Raw genomic sequence first — 22,682 nt, forward strand, 5'->3', positions numbered from 1 at the left:
TAAGGGATTATTTGAATTTTGTAACAACCACAATAATCTGTTCTTACATATATTTTTTATTCAAATTAGTAAAAGTGTAAATGTGTGCATTTCCGTTATCAGTTCTGTTCCATACTGTTGTAGATTTCATAAAGAAATGCAACAGAAGCACAAGAAAGATTATTTGAAGCATCCTTACTGATCGTCTTGTTGTACTAACCGGTACTTGTATTTGTATGTAATTAAGAATAAACTGAACATATATCGCCTTAACTGTGGTTATCAATATCATTTCAACTTCGAAATGCCTGCTTGCCTCAACATAAACTATATGTAAAAGGATGATTCCTGTCGATATTCACAAGTTGTACAATAAAATTTATACCATAAAAAGTCTTGCCTGAACAAACGGCATAACCACCTAATACGCATGGATGGAAGCTTCCCAGAACTTTCAATAGATAGAACAGGTTACTTACACGTGCAATTAAAACCGTCGCCCCTGAAGCCACGCTTGCACCTGCAGACGTAATTCCCGGGTCTGTTGAAGCAATCGGCATGCGGAGAACAAGCATCAGGGTTGGCACACTCATTGATGTCTGTTTGACAGAAACATATTGTGAATTGTGTGCATCAGAATGGCTATTTGTTATTAAGGGTATTAAGGGTACACCGACACTGTTGTATACTTGCTACACGTAATTCAACAAACATGTATACATTCATATTTGTACATAATACTATCACCATAAGTTCGTTTCAGCCGCACACCGAATGGATGTAACAGTTTTTGACCAATCGAAAGCAAAGTTGTCTTTACTCAAAAACGTTGTTCTGAATGCACTTCTTTGTAATTTATATACAACCCCTCTTTTGTCAGTTTCTTCAATGTATCTTGTTTTATCATCGCTGAATGTACCCCGGTCATGTAAATCATTTGATGTTTCAAACCGCTTTAATATAACTGCTTGTGAAGGCATTGAATGAGAGTACACAATTGTCATTTGGGCACTATTCATATATTCATAAAACATCTGGACAAGATTCTAAGTATATAGATATGGAGTTGCTCAAATATTAAAATATCGTATCGTAAGTGCAATAAAATACTATCAAATACAACAGGATGAACATATTCATATATTTAGTTTAGTAACGCCAAAACATAAATTATTTGTGTTTCATGGATCATACCAGAAAAAAATAGGGTAGGTTGGTAGGCAAATATATATATATTTTTATCCTTTTATTTTTATTTATTTTTTCATTTTATTTTACTTATGGGATTCAATAATATGCTTTGTATTAAAAAAAAATGCATTTTCACACATAACAGTAGCTAGTAAGCTGTCAAAGAACGGGCCAGTGTCTTGAACAGGAAGAAAGCACATTCTAATAAGTGAATGTGAGCTTTGCTTGTATAAGAAATTAATTTTGATTCAAGTAAGTGATTAAATGTTCTAGGGTCGGAAGGCAAGTCTAGTATAGGTCGGGATATCTGAAACACACATATTTCTTTTGACCTTAGCGAATATATCCATACCATTGCAGACTGTTTCGGATCCCGCCGCCATTACGTAACCATCGTGGCATGTACAAGTAAATGACCCAAATGTGTTAGTACAGTCTGCACGGTCAGGCTGACAAACTCCGGTAGCGCATTCATCATCGTCTGAAAGTAAAGTGAGTGTAAAATTTTATATATATATACAATTACTTATAATTAAGTATTGAACTATTTTCTGTTGACATCTTCATTGCTTTATTAAAAGGATATCGCTGATTTTTGATACGAATTCAGTGTTACTATTTTAAGAAATATCAGGTCAATATTAACTTTATGGCATCAGTTCAATTATTATGTCACACCGCTCCCTCCTACTTTCCTATGTACAATTTCCTTACGTTTTATCTTGTTTAATAATAAAACATTATGTAGCATCTTATATAACAATTAAAGATTTTTATTTCATAAAGAAGTGGTTATATGAACTTACGGAAGTGATATTTCGTCTCCGTTAATATAACTTACGCAGGTCCATACATGTTCATTTCAATAAAAGTCCATAATTGATCAATAGTTGCTAAATTAGCAAATGCAACCACAACATATGACAGAAATATATGTATGTACTTGAATCATTCATTTTACAATTAGACATTTGTTTGTCGATCGCCGATTGCAAACAGAGTTCATCTGGTCATGTTATTATTTTGATTGTATATGGCACTCATAGTCCTTAACATAATGTGGAAAAAAAACATGAAAACCTGCGACGTTGTATACCGTACCGTTTAAGATCCACACATAATTTAAAATTAAATTCCTTGGTGGTGTTGACATTTTTGCTAATATCATATGTATATACTTTTATCTAAATTAGAACACTTTGGTATAAGTGACTACAAACAGGATTAAAAGTTTGAACAGTTCAAACCCACAAATCGCTACTTTCGTACATTTGTATACAAAATATAGTTGTCTACGTATTATGCGCAGACGCTTCAATAAATAAATCACAATGACACCGTTTCCACGATAAAAGCTCATGGTTTCTGTAGTTTAAACCACAGTGTTTGTTCCTGTGTAATATATTTATGACAACCTATGGTTTTAACGTCTCACCATAACAATTTCGACCGTTCGCCACAAGTGGGTCTCGTTTGATGCCTTGTAATCCCACCGGGCAGTGGCATTCAAAACCACCATTTGTATTTTCACAGTTAGCAAGGTTGTGACAGTCATGAATGTCCAATTCACATTCATTTGGATCTGTGAAAAATAAGATAAAAATAGCAAAACATCTTGATAAACATATATACACATTACCGAAATGAAAGTGTAGAAATCTCAAAATTAAAAACAATGTCACACAACATATTAGCTGCTGAATTGCTTGCATAATTATTAGCGTAAGTGTAACTGCCTCGTTACTAGTAGGATAACGTGCCAAACATATCATAATGTAGGGAAATGAATTGGAGACTCATACTTTCGCCCATGTTGGTTGTCTGATGGCAATTTGAATGGCTTTCAATTTTGAAGTCAATTTGAAGCACGCATACTTTTTATGTAAAACAATAATGATGTTCGAAACAAAAACCGCATACATGTAACACGGGCATGTGCAAATGATGACGTCGTAATAATGTTATTGAACGCACTGTTTATAAATGCGCCAGCAAAATACACGGGAGAAAACACGAATCTCGATCAATTTGTTCAAACGGATACATTATTTCAGATTTAACGTCAAAGTTGTCTTATCATAAATCTATATCAAAGTATATCAGATAGTGCAACACAGGTTTTAAACAACAATTCCCTGCTCTTAGTTAAGGGTTTACCTCAACAGAGTTATAATATATATAACAATGTTAATTCTTTTTATGGAAGCTGTTAAGAGCTACGTGAAGCATATTTATGACATTATTACGACACAGATGTTTTTTACTTCCTTATTTCTTGTATCATATGATGTTTATTCATGTTAAAAACAATCTATCTATCCACTGGACAGAATACTTACTGTACTCTACTTGTGAACAGTACAGTTTGCCAAGTGTAATTTTTCCCTGTGCACCGGCGATGTCATTTTTAAGGAAGGTCATAGACCTGAGAGGAAGATCGTCCTTTATTGAGAGCACTCCTCCGTCTTTTCTCCATTCACCCTCCGTCGAATCACAGCTACATTTCCTGTAATGAGAAAACAAATGCAACACGTTAACTAAAATATCATACTTCATCTTTATAATTTGATTGGATTATATATTGATCACATGACGTGAAAATTTTAAAACAAAGTCGTGTTGGTTTCAAGCGCTCGAGTTCCTTTTCATAATTCTTTTATTTAAAGCCTGTCTGGAAGAGTCGGCAAAAGCCGCCAAAAAACCTGAGTTTCGAGTGACTGTAGCAGATGACAACAACGGCGCGCCAACCCGGCCATCTTTACTATTGTATCATGGTTTTGGTGCGTAAAAATAAATATATATTACCCTTGTGGTTGGGCAGCACGACTTGTTGTTTCTCTGGAATTATTCATGTTTCACGATAAGTAATCTCACAGAAACTCAAGGAATCTTTACAACAAGCGCAATAACTGTATTAATTTGCAAATAATTTCAAGAGTAACCATCATACAAAATGCCAGTCGCTTATGTTCTCATTTAATGATATTTGATTTCAAATCTACTTTATTTGCAGTTCAAGTCTTGCAAATTTATCAAGCTGTTATAAAATGAATACATTTATATATCAATACCCGTATGTGACTTTTCCATACCTTTGTAATAGTATTGGTTCTGATTGATTGCCTCCGCAGTGGTTGTCTGTCCCGCACGAGCACTCCTGTCGTATATTATCACTGTTTCCAAAGTAACGGAACTCCTTGTTATCTTTTCCATTCCAGTAAAATTTGTTAAGTCCCAGAAACTACACAAAAGAATATATTACATTAACATATGTAAATTAATACACCGACTTTGGATAGATGCATTGCTTCTCTGGCATATAATTTGTTTATAATCAATAAATGAAAGATGCAATTTCATTGCAGGTATCCAGCAAAAAATGCATAACATTTTGTTTTTACCTAAGTGAGAATATGTGAAATTGTGTCAGCTTGGACTTTTCTGACATGAGTTAAATAGAAATTTAAAATATTCAAATCAGACCCAATTACAGAAGAAGCAGGCTGGTACTGATCTGCAGATGGAATACAGAACATTTAAAAGTTTTGAAGTACACTGAATTAGTAGTCCAGTGATTTTAGTATAAAGCCTGGATTTGTTTTCTATGTTTACACTTATGTGATATGATATCAAGACATTTGCTTTAGCTCTTTCAATAGATAGAAACTGTTATTAGTTAACCTAAACAGTCATATTTTTTTTTTGTAATCAATAGATTGAAACTTGAAATCTGAATTAAAGTAATAAATGTTGAATTTTCAGAAGAAACATAAAGATGACCGTACTTGGGTTCCGAAGCAGTCGTATTTGGCTGGTATAAAACAATATTTGGAAAACTCTGTCAAAGCCTCGACTTGAGGGATAGTAACACTGTTGTAAGTGACGTTGATTGTCGTGTCGTTGGTGAGGTCAAGTTCGATTGGTACATCATCTTTGTCATTTCCAATGACGGTCACACCTACAGTGTAATACAAACTTTAAATTTTGTACCAACGTATGGTTATTCAAACCTGGACTTATGTGTTGAGCATTAAGAGTTTTGCTTATGACGTTATGCCATCGTTCTACATTATGTTCGTCACTGTTATACTGGTAATCAAATGCCGACTATGTCATATCAAAATCAAGAACAGAAACATGGACAGATTATATTTCTACAAGGCATTATAATCGATCAATAACAATCTCCCGTGAGGGCAAATGACCATAAAATGGGATCTCTAAGACGTAATTCAGTTCATTAATGATTCCTCTTACAAAATATTTATTAATTTTAATTGCCGAAGGTAAAATTGCTTTGACAAAAATACGCTTATGATGATTAATTCAATAACAAAGAAACATTCAGCTCTATCTTTTGTGTACACCCATGGTACTTTAAATAATTACACTAAAAAAACCTCAGTCTTTTTCAAAATTTATAGGCATATCATAGCATGCAATTTATATTGCATGTTTTGTGAAACACAAACCTCGATGCCGTGTGCATCAAAATAAGCTTTTCCTGTTTTCTTATTTCCTCAAACCCAGCAATCATCAACATATTGATGCATCGAATGAAACGTTTTATACGAGAAATCGAAGTTAGTGAATGAAAAGACATTTGTGGTACGTTTATGGTCAACGATGACAGGGCGTGTATACTTACCATGACCAGGTACAATGTCCATATCACAGTAAACAAAGAACGGCGTGACATTTTCTGAGGGCATGATCATAATATCGCCTGTCTTGAACCCCTTGGAATAAGCATCTTCACAGTCCATCGGTATGTCTGACAAATGTATTCATTCAAATAAATCAATAGTTGAATATTGGTTTAGATCTACACATCAATTTATATAACTTATATCAATTGATAATTACTGTTAACTCTTTTGCATACTTACTTTTTTGCCTTTCTATTACCAAACAAGTGTTTGAAATAACAATACGAACGCTCAAATACATGAGTCTACTGTAAGTAAACATTATTTGCTTTTCTTGTTTTCACTAATTACCAATTTTAAGATTGAAATCTTCTTTTCAATAATATTGTGTGCACGAATGAAACCATGTTTGATACGGGGAATACTACAACTTAAATATAATATGATATCCATTGCAAGTGTAGAGGGCAAATTATTCTTGACTAAATGGCCGTCGTCGTGTGAACCCTAGGTAGCATGCATTAGAACAATACGCAAATTCAGAATTCACATATTATGAAACATGATTTGAATAATAATAAAAATAATAATTCGAAGTCCTTATAAACTACTTTATCGCAACCTAGTTCGTAGGACGTCTCAAAGCATTTCACAAGTTATTATCCGTGGTTATAGGGCCTTTGCAAGCAGCCAACATCTTTGCTGTCATTTCGGCGCTCACAGCTAGCATTCAACGATTCTAGCACTGCCCAACCACGTACTCATTTACAGCTGGGTAGGCTGGAACAAGTGGAGTACAGAATCTTGCTTAAAGATACAGCACAGCGCCGTGCCGTGACTCGAACCCGCAACCCTTCAGTCACGATCCCGGCATCCTGCCACTAAACTACCGTGCCTTAAAGTTGAGCATACGTTAAACAACGTCAGCCATGCACTAATCCGAACAAAAAAAGTTACCACTTTCGTTAACGAGAAACGTATATATTAGATTAAAAATAATATACTTCAGTTTTTATGCTTATATAACCAATAGCACATTTGATCATGAATTTTGTGCATGCTTAGTCTGTTATGAACTTAAAGCGACTGATATTTTCAAACAGTTTTTCAATATTGCTTAAGATGAAAACAAATCAAGGCATAAATTTGCCTAAAAACACCGGTGAATTTTGCTATAATTTCTTTCAAACGACGCCTTTTAACAAAACTAAAATTAGTAGTAGCCAAAAGATTGGTTCAGTAATAATAGATCATCGCCACGTCAACCAATATAATGTTTGGGTTTTTTCGCCTGGCTTTTAAACATCTTGCAAAATCAGGAAAAGTATCCATTTGTCGAGATAGGTTAGGGTGAATTGAGAAAACGTTCTTTTTCTGTCAAGGACCGGATTTATATACATTACGCCTCATCACACAGTCTCATCCATAATGCTATATCTGAGTACCATTAATGTTATCATTTCTTAAAGCTCCCCAGAAAGAAAGAAATGTTTACTTAAGTAATATCCGATTTGATTTAATCAAAATACAATTCTTTTCGTCAGACACATAAAAAATCGTCTTTGATTGATTGAAAAGTGATTTGTTTACACAGTGACTTACCGAACGGCTTGGGTCCACACCTGACACCGCTGATCGTGGCGATACCTTGTTCTTTGTCCGACTGTGGGGGACCGAACCTCGCTTTCTCAATTGGCAACAAGTCGTTGTCGAGTACCCAGCCATAGTCGTATGTTACCATTGGACCTAGTAACAATCACAATATTTGCTTCAGCAAAATATTTGAATTTGTTCTATCTTTAGTTGATTGACACACTAAATATCAAAGTGACTGACAAATATCATGTGGTTACTGAGTTTGCATAAAACTGATGCCGGCGTATCCCTAGCGCCATGCACCTAGTTGATGCTCCAACTTTAGTGTCAAAGTAAAATGACTTATTGTTGTTGTTATCGTGTCTTGGGTAACGCATTCGTCGCCCCATGCTACGTTTCAAAGTTTCTTATATCGATTATCGTCATTTCCTCAATGTCGATGTTATATAAAGCTATAATTAAAATCCCCGCTGTTATTTGCCTTCCTACTGTCAAAGTTACAGGTAGTTGTCACCAATTTCAAAGTTTTAAAACTTTAAAATCTGGAACCAGCTGTTCTTAGGGTGATTGGCTCAATCAGTGATTAGCGCAAAAACAACCATTAACTTGGTATTTTCTTTCCAAGTAGCAGTACAGTAAAATTGTGTACATAGTTACGAGTCTTTCCCTTGTACATTCACAAAATTATAAGAGGTTCGAAAATATTGATAAACAGTGATAACGCTTATCACCTCCTGCACATCTTGGCCCTGGTTGTTGATAGCGTCAACTCTTAGCAGCATTAATTAGTTCAGCATCAAAACATAATTGTCATATATCAAATCGTCATCCTACCTTTAGCGTCACATTGACAGACTTGGTTTTTGGGACACTCCCCTGTGAGCGTACAGGGACACCCGTCCGTGCTGCCAAAGCCAGTCCCCACGCTCTGACTCTGCTCCCCATCATACATGGTTAAACGCATAGCCGGTATATTGCTGCACTGGTACTGGATACCCTGTGGAAAAACAAAATATATTTCACTTGCTTTGGTGTTGTTCAAACAGGGGAGACTACTAACATTCTTTCGTTATCTGTCACAAAACCACCAAAATAAGATTTTTTGTTTAAAATACCAAAATGGCAATAATATTACAATTTGCATTTTGCTGTTAAATAGGACGATGACAGAAAAGGTATTAACAAGATTGCTTATGGTTTAAATTGTAAATAATATGAAGTGATTCATGCAGCAGATTTGGTTTAGAACAAAAGACTTTACAACGAACCTGGTAGCAGAAGTTGGAAATATTGGCAAGAACGTGAATCTGTTCCGGCGATGCATCTGGGTATTCAATGGGAACCGTATATTCAGTCGATGTTCGTTGTCCACTCACACTAATCTGGCCATCAATGGAATTATCCACCTAAAATAGACCACGATACGATTCAGCAAGCACAAAAAAACAACATTGGTTGAACTTACCATATGTACATATGCACGTAACACACACATACAGATGGTAATAGATACACTATGTCAAGCCAAATTAATTACACTGCATCACACAGCTGTCGTCTCGTCTTTCTAGGACTCATCCGCGATGCTAGGGCCAAAAGGTTGAAATACAAATTGTCTTAATTACAATACAAACAAAGGGGCAGTTGCCCCCTTAATTTATGAATTTCAAAATATGGAGGAGTATAAATCTGTTGTTCGATTCTTTTGAATCAATTGATCAATAAAATATGATTTTTTTTTTAAACTTAACTTTGTATACTCATCGAACCTTTTATTAAGAAATGGTCTAGAAGCGTATATGTTTTAGTGTTCAAATTATCACTTTTCATTGACGTTTTAAAGGGGAGTTGGGACCCACCAGATGAACTGTTTCCCTTGGCCTGCGGCCTCGGGAAACAGTTCATCTGGTGGGTCCCAACTCATCGGGGAAAATAGTTTTGACTGTTGACTTATAAGGCATGAAACAACTGTACATTATGATCCGCATTCAAAGCCGAAGTATTAAGTCGAGATTAAGATGAAGCAACTGTAGCATAAGTGATTGCTTTGGTAAAGGTTTGCTCTATGCAATGTACAACATATCCTGCTATAGACAATCGCTGTATTTTAGAGGAAGCAAATCTTACCAGATGATAAAAGAAAACGGAAGAATTGTGTCAAACTGACATGCAGTCATGTTGTCAAGCGTGAAATCATTAGAATATGGGGTCAAACATTACACTATTAATTCCCGTACTTTTTCTATTTTCATCATTGTACTTTAACAGTGTAATAATGAAAAAAATGGGTTTTCTCGTTGAACACCATATATATTTAACTCATGCGGCATAATATGCAAAACGCTCATCGCTATATATAGAATAATACATGGGTTGATACTGGGTGTGATATGGAAAAAGGCGTGTTTTATTCTGTTTGTTACATACTTACTAAAAAAAAAAATACTATCTTATGATTTATTTTTATTTTTGGAATATTGAAAAACGGAAAAAATCCAAAAGGGGTGTGATATGGGTTTGCGGGCTGACACGGCTTTTGGGGTGTGATACGGTGGGTGCTGATACGGGTTTTGGGGTGTGATACGGCGAGAGCTGATATGTGTTAGAGCAATTGTGTCGTATCGCATATACAAAAACCCCGTATTTATTAGTAAGTATGTAATGAATCGTTATTCTGTCATATCCGTGAAATATATTTGGTATTATACGGGAAACCATTGAAGATCCAGCAACAATTTAACTTATCTTCAATTTGTTTTCAAAATAAATTGATTATTAGATATTTTCCTATTTTAAAGAAAATTCGATGAAAGTGGTTCCAAATGTCATGGACCGTCCTGTACTTAATAGTCTGTAATAGTAAAGGTGTTGTCCACTGTATTTCTGCAAACCATGCTGGTGACCGTTTACTAACCTGGGTAATGCCGATTGATTTGTCTGTCGTAAAGTCACAGGTAACAGCAAATAGCGGCACTCCACCTGCACCATCAGGGTCTATAGCATACTCGCTTTCAGGGTTGATTCTCGCGGGAAGGATAGCACCCTTTACTTTAATTTCATGGCAGTCCTTATAAACATCTACATGAAGGATGGTGTTCCATTCACAAGATTAATAAGTTGTACAAAGTAATGTTCTGTTACAATAAATAATTCTATCTTAGGAACAATGCTATTATTGCGATTAAGTAAACGTGATAAAGAGCATTTATAACCAGGGATTCTTTACATATATAACTTTTTCAAAACTTAAAATTCAGCAGTTTTGTTTGTTTATTTATTTATGTATACATGAAAATTAAACTAGGCGATATGAAATAGTATACCTTGTATACCTTATTCATAGATAATTAATTGAGTCATTGGAATCATCAATATATATCCGATTATTATCTAAATTTACAAAACACTTTCGATATACACCCAATGAGGACAATCATGCAATAAAGTGTTAACGATACACACAGTACATAGGATTTAACTCTATCATTAATTAGCTTATATAAAATAAACTTTCGGATTTCAATTGTTACACAAAACTAAAAAACAAATTTGTGGGCTCATATGCTCTCTTTTAAACTGATTCTATTCACAACATTCCGGTGCAGCTGATTATGTTTCGTTTAACAAACGGGTGGTTAAATACTTAGATATAAATGTTTCAAACAAGGCTCAGATTTTGGCTTTGCATGATATATACTTACTGTAGCATTCCATAGGCTTGACATATATAGTGCCCTGTACGCCCTTTGGGAGCTGGACAAACTGTGCGGGCAGGGATCCTTTCACTATTACGAAACCTCCGTAAGTCTCGTCGCCTTTGCACTCACACTTACCAGCCTTACACGAAAGCGTCCCTACAACATGTTACATGAATCCAACAATAACTGAAATGTGTATATTTCTGTAAAGTGAATTTTTGAGGTGTGAAAATCGTCGATGTTTTTACCTATATTAGCGCAAAAAGTTTTGTGCACGAGCGAACACATTGATAAATCTTGAAAAACACACTGCAGTCGGATCGCTCACGTGAACAATTTGTCACTGTCCTTTATAGTTTGAAAAGTCCAAGAAGGGAAAAAAAGCGTTATTTTCAGGGACTAATTGACATTTCAATCTTTGTTAATTATCTAATCGTTAATTAATTTTTCCATTCAAATTAAGATTAGAGCAAATATAAACATACGACGATATGATTCGGGGAAAACAGTTAAAAGGCGTGATTTAATTCTTGGCGATCAAATAACGTATATAAATGAATTGACCCAAAGCGAACAGTTTAAAAGATGAACTGATCTATGATGAACTCCAAAAAGAATGAACAGATGCAATGTCTAATTTGTAAAAGGTGAACAGGCCAAATGTGAACAAGTACATAGTCGAATGGGCATAGGGCGAAATGTCAAATGACGAAGTATTCTGGAGGGGTTTAACAGGTTAAAGCCTGGATGAATCTACAGCGTAATTGTAATAAAGGAAGTATGTGCGTGTGTACGGTACCGTTAGGTCCTTGTTCCCAGTCATCCATATCCCTTCCATCCGCCGGTACCTGGGCATCCCCACACAACAAGTATATAGCCTGCTCACAGTACACGGATTCTTCTACCAGTTCATAAACGTAAGATATATCAAAAACGAAGTAGAGTATGACGACTGTCCCGTTAGTAGGCACTGGGTACTCCGGTTCGCGTGGACGAATCTCCTGTATAAACATGATATAATACACCATAGTATGACATAACATTTTGCATTTTTTCAAATATTTTTGATACATGTACTATTTCGAGTTTTGTTGAAATTATTAGTTTTGGCCTATTGTATCTTCGACACACATATATATTCTTGACAAAAATAATCTTATAACATAACCTATAAGAAGCATAATCCTTATAACTAGCTGATGTGCGTACGAAACATGAAGATGAAAGTTGTATCTTAATCGGACATTGTATTATAAATTTCCAGACAAATTAAAGGTGCAATCTTAACGTAGACGTTAGACAGAGTCTTTATACTTTATACAAAATCTGTTTTACTTTTTAAGAGACTTTAAACAAGTACTACCATATTTTAGATGATAGACTGTTTAAGATTAACCAAAACTCCAGCTCATTTAGTATTTAGCCATTAGACTGCCCTGATGCCAACTGGAATCTAAGCGTATACCAAGTCTAAATTTGGTTCAACAAGTTATGGATATTTCCAGACATGTTCGTCCGTTATCCGTTTACAGTCTGTTTGGAATACTGCATACTCACCGCAGTACCAGTACGTGGTGATGCTTCAAGACGGCAGAAGACAGGGAAAGGAGGATTGCCCACACCAGGCCCGTCCGAGTCCACAAAGATAGTTGCTGATTCAACGATGTCTGCATCACGACGATCCTGACACGACCCAACCAGACCTGAGCGACAATTTTTTTTGTATTTGACCTCTTTTACTCAAGTGCAATATATTGATGTATACATTAATTCATTTAATGCTTAATATTGCTCCGTCTGTTCTTTTAGCTTTACTAGCAACACACACATATATATATATGTTAATATATATGTCGATATCAATTGCTCCTTGTTGCTCCAGATTAATTTAAGCTAAACCAAGTACTGATAAGGACATTGATAATGACCGCTTATTGGTATTGAAAATGTAAAACCATCTTTATCATTGAATTGATAGTGATAACGATGTTTCATCATATCATCAAACAACTGTAGTAAATGATACTGCGATATGAAGTCGGTGTTTCACAACACTGGTACCATTTACATGCTTTTGTAGCCCTACACACTTCAATTTTGACTTTCTCTATCAGATCGTTCTTGTTTCAATGTTTACACTCATTCCCCCAGAGCAATGCCTTGGATAATTTGAGACACCGATAAGCGCCAAGAAAAGTCATTTATCTAACGCAGACGATACTGTTGTATAGGTATTCAGTACCTATTAGACCCTAAGGACAAGACAATAGTCATATGCTCCCGTTGTCTTTTTGCCTCTTACTCAAAATAGCGTTTTAACAACGTTATGTAAGTTTCCCACAAATATATTTATGAACATTTTGCATATGTTTAATAGAAAAAAAAGCAGACTTTGAAAATGACGAAATATTCATAATGAATACGAACCAATAGGACCGGAGTTACATATCAGGTCTGTCACCTTGTAGGAAGCAGAGCGAGATGTCGATGTATCAGTTACTGGATCAAGTGTTATGCAAACTTCACAGGCAGGAAGTCTCGTTTTGTTGTGTATCCAACCCTCATCTGTATGGATGTCCCCGTCCTCATTGTCACAGTTACACAGAGCATCAGCACCTTCACTGCACGTGCCTGTCACTCCACACGCGCATTTCGGCTGTCCGTTTGAACCGCCCCAGCCTACATAACATCAACCACAATAGCTGAATTGATAATATTGTCGTTTCCCGAAATTCCAAAAGATGAATGATCAATCAATATCATCCTTTCTTGGATTTACTAATTTCTAGCATGCTTCGACCTGAAAGCGGTACGTGTCATATCGTCTAGAAGTAATGAGAGAAAAAAAGCATATTTTGACATGGTCCACCCATTCCCATTACATGAGCACATGCTATATTTGACTGATATATACTAATGTTAAGAAAACACCGATCAATTTATCCGAAACATAAAAAGCGTATGCATTCCACTCATCTCATTCCTAGCCTGAGCACTGCTTTTAAAAATAAAAAGCATTTGTCTGAATTCTATCAATATGCAAGAAGTTCAATGTTCGAATACATCGATCTATAAGAATTGGAGAAATTATCAAAAAGCTCAGTGCGACATGGCCATGACTTATACATTTGTCAAGTGTGTCTCAATTTTATAAATGTGTATTGACTTGATTTTCCGGAAAACAATGTGGGACAAACAGACGGACGGAATCTCAAACAGTATCTTCTGCATTTCGCAAAGAACAGGAAAAGAAATTAATTGAACACTTTTCGTACCTGGTTGCGTTTCTCCACTGCAGCTCTTGTAAAAGACGTGGTCAGTTTTTGGTGCGTTTCGACAGTCGTAACTGAGATGTTGTGTACAGTAATTGGACCTTTCTATGAGTGCCTGTTGGAAATATATAAATTTACCGTCTTCATTTAAGTATTACTAGTTTTTGATGATATAAAAAACTAATTTAAAAAAAAAATGGAACGAGATTTAAATACAGCTAAATAAATAACTGCTTCAATCAAAAATACATAAACAACAGATTGTACAATGTTTTGCCCAATATTGTATTGTTGTCATATTTAAAGCCAATTTATTGTTTTCTCGTAAACGAAGACGGTAACATTTGCTATATTAGTTTCTTACATGATTCTAGTATTATGAAAACACTTAGCATTCTTTTGTTGTTAAATTCTGTCACCTGAGATTTACATTCAGAATGTGACAATTCCTCAAATACCCAATGGAAACTACATCTATATTGATCTCAAATTTGACACGTTTTTGAAATACTGTTTCTTTTAATTACAAGGCAGTTGAACTGATTTGTGTGTGTTGAAAGAAAGGTACCTTACCTCTATCTGTGCAGGAGACACGCCGTTGTTGTAAGTAATTGTGAAGCATTTATTTACACCTTCACCTGGTGAATTTCCTGTTGAATTTGTGCCGTCTACAAACACGAAGGGTTAGTGTTTATTAATAAATGAATTGCTTAAGCTAATCGGATAATAAGAATGACATTTTTATCTAATACACCATGATTTTAAAAACAGTTAAATGTAAAGCAAAGATTACACACGAAAAAACCGAAATTAAACACCCCACAAAAATGTGTGAACACACAGTATTTATCTTAAAAAAGTAATCAAAATGATTTGCAAAAAATATATTAATATAAAGGTCATTATCTAATCAATTAACTGCAAAGATATTTTAGACAAACTAAATGGTGCGCGAGGTTGCAGTTACACCAGTTGTTCTTAAACAATTACGTAGTTTATTGCTTATGTTTTGGTTTTTCATACGGAAAATGCACTAAAGAGGTATGCTTCCTCTACAGTTCAAAATGTGTAGTTGTTATCGACGAGACCAGGTTATTATCTAGAACAGCAAATGAAAAACACCTGAAACGAATACAATTCTTTTTTAATAGCGTCAATGGGAACGTTTAGATTATGGTTTTAAGGTACTATATTTCGAACGCGTAGTGACGCGATCATAGCAGTGATGATTAGGCTATGTACCGCAAATAGCAGCTGCAGCTATACTTTCTTAGATAAACCTCCTTACAGCACTTATATAAAAAAAAGCTATTGATACACCAAATGAAAACATTTTAAAGTATTTGTTCAGCTTTTTTTCAAAAATAATATATATTCTACAAAAAGCATAATTGCGATGAACTGAACAGTATTATAGATGTTTGAACTTGAATGAAATCAGTAACAAAAAAAAGGAACTATAAACTTGCAACTTCGTCAATGTTGCTATCCAGGTCTTCTACATGAACAAAATGAAAATCCGATTCAGCATTGAGAGACGCTTACAAGACTAGTAAACACTGAGCCAAAAATGAAACGTTTGTTTTGTTTCATCTTCTATATATAAGAGAGATCACTAAATGCAAAATAGAACTCTTCTTTGTGATTATTACTGATGCAGTGGTACCCCTTTAGCCTAAATGATAAACCCAATATTAAAGGAAGTGCTGATTTATAGAACAAGAAAGCTGCTACTTAATCCTTTTTTGAAGTAGTTTTATATTACAAGTTAGCAAAATAAGTATAAAAATAATAATAAAGAAATCATTCTGACCTGGAGATATAGATATGATGGTTTGGGGGAACTTGCAGAAGACGACAAATGGTCCTTCCCCGTCGGCACCATCAGGGTCGATGGTGTATGGCGTATTTGTCGGTATAAATACCTCGCTTGACAGTCGGTTGTTCCTGGCCTCAAGAAGGTCACTGCACGTTGGACGTAAATCTGTAACATTATTAGTTATTCAATAAGAGCACAAATGTATCATTTCCAGAAGAAGAAAAAACCTTGTCAGTAACAGTAGCTTTGGTTTACAGAGAAGTGTCATACATGTACACACTTCATTGTGGTTCATTGTTTTGGTAATCCATCCTGGTTCATTCTTAAAAATTCTTAAAATCTAAATTCCTCAACCTCGTGTACCTTTGAAATTCCAGGAACCTCAGTGGAGTGGTCTGATGTTGAGGTTATTGTTCCTGAAAGCTTCAATATAAATGGTGTACATACCGAAACACATAAGTGGTCCAAGGTTAAGGTCATTGCTGCTTTTCGGGTCAGCAAAGGTGAAATTCATCGCCGGCAAATGTAATTTGTTGAATAATTTGCCAGAATCTGACCTGAAAATATATATAAAAAAAACATTCTGTTCATTCAAACCAAGAAGGATTGACTCGAGGATGGTATTTCATAGTTTATTCTCAGATTGTTTCTTTTTCGAACAACCAAGCAGTTTTATGTATACTCTTTCATAAATCAGTGAAATGTGTATGTGTGACTTTTGACGGCCACATATAGCTCAGTATGTAATCGGCCTCGTTTATCATCATCTTTATCACCTTCGTCATCATGCTGATAAATGTGAAATAGTACATATCGTCCTAGCGATCGAAACGTCATACATAAGAATCTCACTGAATGTGCTATATAGACTGGTATACATATTAACTAACTTACCTTATTTCTATCTTGCAAAAGATATGAATAGTTGCAGTTAGACATCCAATATTAAAAGAAATCTTCTACATTATATCAAAATTTAAAAAAACACATTATCTGAATTATTCTTTTAACAATTGTTGTTTTTGTGCGCAATAGATAACATTTGTTTGTTAAACCAGGACAACAATAATAAGGAATGAAGATAACAACAACACATTAACTCCTACCTTTGATTATAAGCTTGACAATAACTTTTTTAATTAGTAAAAGATCATTATGATAAACAGACAGGAAAAATAGTGACAGAGATAGACAGAAGGAGACAAAGATCCACACAAATTTTTGCAAACATGGATAAAAATACGAACATACAACTTTGAATAAGAGAACGTACGTTGAGGAGGTGCCGTCACAGTTACACACACCCGGTCCTTGACATGTGTTAATCAAGCCACACTGACAACTGCCTCCATTCTGACCATGAAGGTATTCATGTTTGTTACCGTCCAGTCCGATCCAGGATATAATTGAATCTCCAGCTGAAACAATAAGATAAATTAGTTGTGTAAGCTGCACTAATCTAATATTTGACTCATACAAAATGCAGTCTTTACAAAACTAATCCTCACTAGTAGACGTTTAAATAATTTCTCCGCTGGACACTTAAATATCTGCCTGAATGAGGAGATGTTTTTTAGTAAAGCAGATCGTTGAAAAATCATAAAATGAAAATAATATAAAGAAAATATTTCAATTGTTAGGAATAAACTTAAAAATAATCAAACTCAAACTAACGCGAGTTTGCACTTACATGCGTCGTGCATGGGCCCCAGAACATTGCACGTGTAGGTAACAGACTGGGTACAGTAAACAGCTCTTGCAATCAACTTCTGTAACTGCAGGGTGTCAACCATGCGATACACGTATGCCAAGACACCAGCCACTTGTCTCTGTATGAAAAAGAACAAATATCTACCTTATGTTTTACGCTTTCATAATACATATACATGTACCTTCAATCAAGTTTACGCTTAATATACAAAGATTTATTGTGATACTTTAAGAAAACTGGTATCACATTATTAGATATAACTGCAAGAAAGGGTTCCGCTCAGAGTTTGTTTGATTGTTTTTTTTATATTATTTCATGAAAATATTTTTCTATTTCAGAGTATTCTTACTTCTATATCGAAGACGAAACAACCAAAAGGATATTTTTTCGCACTTAGAGTCACTTCCCATGTCAAGTTTGCATAGGCTTTGCGGACAATACATTGGACACTCATTTTAAAGATATGCTTTTATAACTCCTAAATGGAAACATTTGCAAAGGTTTGAAATGTGCAGGTCTCGAGCTTGACCCCTGCAGTTGTTCATTATTTGTATTTCTTTTTTTCGAATAAGATAGATAACGAACAACTATAATTCTATAAAATGCATTGCAACTTGTATTGTTTTAGTTTTGAAATTCTTATTTTGAAAAGAAATTAAACCATTATTTCACAATAGTGACAATGGTTTTTACCTTTGCCTTAATAAAGTGTATCACATAAGAAGGTATCAAATTCTACTCGAGAGTTTAAAATGTTGGCCAGAAAAGAGGCTCACTGAGGTTATGTGATGCCTCAATTCAACATCCGAGACTAGAATTTTCATTTCCTCAGTACCTACATACAGACCCGTACACGTTCGCTGTTCCACTTTCAGCGTACCGTTTGCGTAGCATTTCCGTACCGTTTGAGTAGTACTTGCGTATCACATGCGTAGCATTTTCGCAGCGCTTCCGTGCCATTATCGTACCATTTCCGTAGCACTTCCGTATCGTTTCCGTAGAAGCACTTGCGTCTACATCTTTCCATTCAAAAAGCGTTTGTGAAACGTTCGGTCGAAAATTTTACGGAATATTATTTGTCGAAAAATCATTATCAACCGCATTACGTGAAAATTATTCCGATTATCATAAGAGTCTGAAGAAAAAACCCCACATATGTCGATTTTTTAATGAGACTAATATTGTGAATTTACATATTCATGGACATAAATAGCCATCCGCCCATGTGTGCTCCCAAAACCAACAGCTGAGGGGTAATCTTAGTAACAGGCATATAGCTGGTCATGTGGTAATGACCTGTCCCTTGTTAAAGGTACAAACAACTTCAGTGGCAGTTATAAAGGTTTTTGGGGCAACATGACCACTCGCTGACAGATACTTTTCTTTTAATATGATATCTATACCTGAGAATATAGGCAGTGATTACACATTGACCATTCACCTGTAGTCTACATTGGATTCTGATAGGCCGTACCTGATCAAGGTCACCTTGTTTGAATTCAAGGCAATTAAGTCCATGTCAATCAATCCAGTTTATTGTCTGTCCACCACGTACAGCTGTATGCAGGTAAATCAGTTCAAAGTAAAAACCTACAGGTAAGATAATAGGTCCCTTGGTCAGGAAATGATAGCCCCAGACACAAGTTCATTACACAACAGTGTCTTTACCAAGGTAAACTAATATTGGAATTTAATGGGAAAAAATGTATGTCCCTTATTAGGATATTTAACTTCTCACTTAGATGATTTTGTTTTGATAATCTATCGTGAGTTCAGTTATCAGCGACGAAGGTTGAATATCAACCTTAATACGTAACAAACTTCTAAATATTAGATTGTTGAGAATGAAAATGAAAAAAAAAGTTACAAAGTGGACAGTATCAGAATATGATATTAACGACAAAAATTTCTATCCATTAATTAAAGAAAGATTAATTGATATTTTTAGATAAGAATGTGCAGAAAAAAAATGAATATCCTGAAAAGCAAATGTTTAAATTTATCTTTACGGTCATTTTGATCCTCAAAACTGTCAGCGTAAACCCATACAACAAGAATATCTAAAAGAAATTGCACAAATTAGACTATCTTTTCATAACTTAAAACTAGAAAAAGGCGATATCAAAGAATTGAGCGGCATCGTCGACTGTGTAATGTATGTAAAGATGGTGTTGATGGCGTTTCATTTTATTCTAAAATGCTCTTGTTATTCTGATTTGCGAGCAAACTTTTTCAAAACTTATTACATTTGAAAGCCAAACATGTTCGAATTGAAAGGACTACTGAATTTTAAAAAATGCAAAAGAAAAAATGAACTTAGGGAAATATGTAAAATTTTCAAATACGAGAACCCAATTATTATAAATATATATAATTGCACTCTTCAAACATATGATACTGTTTCTATTTGTACCTGTGTTGTGAGTGTTTGCAATGTTGTGTAATGTTATTTTTTATTTTGCACTGTAAATGTCACAAATGTTTTTACTTTGTAACTGGTGAGTGGAACGACTGAAAGAAATACAGAACTTGAACCTGGCGATGAGGCACCGTACATGTATGAAAAAATATGAGATGTTGTAGCATTTACCTGTATTGAGCACTGATTAACAAAATTTCATGTAGTTTTGCCACTCAATCTTATTGTGGTGTTGTCTATATAAAGCTTGACAACGGTTAGAGACGTATACTTTACAGCCATATATATACGTCTCTGCACCGGTGTAATATTTTCTCTTGCTGTGTGTGCGAAACCATTCTCCATCACCAGTTTCACGTAAAAGTCCTTAATTAAGGAGACTTGAAATTTGAGGAAAACGATATCAACTTCAATAACGCCAAAAACGTTTTAATGTGGAACTAGAGAAAAGCGAAACTGTGAGCATCCTTACATAGATATATATCACACAGCCCCACCCCCGCGAACGAAAACAAAATGAAATGAAAATTGGAATATTTAGATTGTACTGACATGTACCAAAACAACTTATGGTAATGATGAATCATAGCTGAAAGTAAACACAAAAATCAAAAGAAAAAAGAAAATGAAACCTTATACAAAGAGAATGTATGAAGTATACTAATTTGCTTGCCCCCAAAAAAACTCTGATGCGCTAAAATATGCCCTTAAAAAACATGTGGCGCGCTTAAAAGTGCCCTTTTTCTGGTCAGCGTCCTGCCTTTTTCAAATCCTGAATTGTAGTGTACATGCACTGCTAGAGTATCAAAATCTGGAATGGTAACAACCCCTTAAAAAATTATAGATCCGCCCCTGCTGTAGAAAAGTCAGCAAAGAAACACCTATATTCTTATTAATACCAAAGGTGCATATCATGAATGAAAAAGTACATATATTAAGTACATGTTATTTTTCTTCTTCACAACAGTTACCTACATGCACCGCTTGCCTTTCAAACTGAAAAATAATATACATTATCGTGTACTCAATCATATAATAAAACTTCCCAATCAATATACAATGTAGACTAAAACAAGAATCAACTATATTTTCATAATAAAATAAAATATGTATAACAAAAACCTGTTTATCTATAAATGAAATTTGATAAATAGGCCTATAAGACATGTTATTACATGTATACATTTCAAACTTCCGATTCATGTTTTTGCATGTACTAATAATTAAATAAGTTATCGGTCTTCATATTCCTACGAAAAATCTAGAAGTGTATATAAGTATTTAAGACGATAGAAAAAATGGATATAAAGGTAATAACAAAGGAGTCTAAAAATTCGTTCATTTTTTATTTTTTTATTAGGCTTATTAATTATTACATTTCTCGTTCAAAAGAGACGTGACCAATTTACTTCCTGTCAATAATTATTTGTCTCATTCGGTTAGCAGGTTGAAATACTTCTGATCATAACTTATAATTATCTGTGTGTCGCGTTGATCTGTTAGCGTACGTCAGTTCTTTCTGATGGAAATAATACCAATATTTGATCGACCTTTATCTTTATAAATCGCGAGACATTTCTGTTTGTATCACACTCACTCTATTATCCAAAAGAAAAGGAAACATTTAAAACATTCTTATGTGCCTCCTCGAAGCCTACAGTTTACTGACGTTTCTTCTTATGCATTGTGGGTATATTTGTTTCGTTTTTAGATATTTCATATGCTTCCGTTTTTTATGTAAAACCGTTCTTGTCACCACAAACAAATCAGTTTGTAAGCGTCATCCGTAGCACATGCGTACCGTTTGCGTAGCACTTGCGTACCGTTTGCGTAGCACTTCCGTACCGTTTCTGAAGCACTTGCGCAGCACTTCCGTACCGTTTCTGTAGCACTTCCGAACCGTTTCCGTACCGTTTGCGTAGCACTTGCGTACTGTTTCTGTAGCACTTGCGTAGCACTTCCGTACCGTTTGCGTCCAAGATGGAACATTGAACGTGTACGTGTTCCTGTAATAGTTGGTTCTTTTTGTCTTACATCTTCTTTCGTTAATAGGATAAAACTGACAAAGACATTGAGAATATAACAAGTAATGCAGCAGTATTTTTTCTAGATAACTTACAGTTAAGTCAAGATCATATTTATTGTTTACCATAGAATGATATAAATAAAGAGATGTACAAAAAGACTTAACAGTAGTTATTGCATATTTCCGTGAGGCGATGCCATTTTGTCTCATTTTTGTGTAAGATATGCCTCAGCTTGCCAAAATCACACTTAAATGACGTTACGTTTCACATTAAATGACGTCACATTTCAGAACGTCAGCTGATAATGTACTGAGTGCTTGT

At 34.8% G+C, this 22,682-nt stretch overlaps 1 protein-coding gene across 1 annotated transcript in view; it reads right to left on the reverse strand.

The window, feature by feature from the left end:
- LOC110467400 overlaps positions 1 to 22,682 on the reverse strand; it is a 75,760-nt gene that overhangs the window by 17,595 nt on the left and 35,483 nt on the right. The window contains exons 16-36 of the mRNA XM_021524539.1: positions 17,895 to 18,033; positions 17,478 to 17,622; positions 16,652 to 16,761; positions 16,199 to 16,369; positions 14,959 to 15,053; positions 14,389 to 14,500; positions 13,541 to 13,792; positions 12,671 to 12,816; positions 11,913 to 12,114; positions 11,117 to 11,269; positions 10,330 to 10,493; positions 8,684 to 8,821; positions 8,250 to 8,412; positions 7,422 to 7,565; positions 5,819 to 5,944; positions 4,956 to 5,128; positions 4,263 to 4,411; positions 3,510 to 3,676; positions 2,606 to 2,752; positions 1,523 to 1,651; positions 459 to 578 (exon numbers count right to left, since the gene is read on the reverse strand). Coding sequence (XP_021380214.1) covers positions 459 to 578; positions 1,523 to 1,651; positions 2,606 to 2,752; positions 3,510 to 3,676; positions 4,263 to 4,411; positions 4,956 to 5,128; positions 5,819 to 5,944; positions 7,422 to 7,565; positions 8,250 to 8,412; positions 8,684 to 8,821; positions 10,330 to 10,493; positions 11,117 to 11,269; positions 11,913 to 12,114; positions 12,671 to 12,816; positions 13,541 to 13,792; positions 14,389 to 14,500; positions 14,959 to 15,053; positions 16,199 to 16,369; positions 16,652 to 16,761; positions 17,478 to 17,622; positions 17,895 to 18,033 — 3,145 coding nt within the window. The remainder of the gene's footprint in view (positions 1 to 458; positions 579 to 1,522; positions 1,652 to 2,605; positions 2,753 to 3,509; positions 3,677 to 4,262; positions 4,412 to 4,955; positions 5,129 to 5,818; positions 5,945 to 7,421; positions 7,566 to 8,249; positions 8,413 to 8,683; positions 8,822 to 10,329; positions 10,494 to 11,116; positions 11,270 to 11,912; positions 12,115 to 12,670; positions 12,817 to 13,540; positions 13,793 to 14,388; positions 14,501 to 14,958; positions 15,054 to 16,198; positions 16,370 to 16,651; positions 16,762 to 17,477; positions 17,623 to 17,894; positions 18,034 to 22,682) is intronic.

Source organism: Mizuhopecten yessoensis, unplaced genomic scaffold (genome assembly GCF_002113885.1).
Source record: "Mizuhopecten yessoensis strain PY_sf001 unplaced genomic scaffold, ASM211388v2 scaffold11173, whole genome shotgun sequence".
In the NCBI taxonomy this organism is placed as follows: domain Eukaryota; kingdom Metazoa; phylum Mollusca; class Bivalvia; order Pectinida; family Pectinidae; genus Mizuhopecten; species Mizuhopecten yessoensis.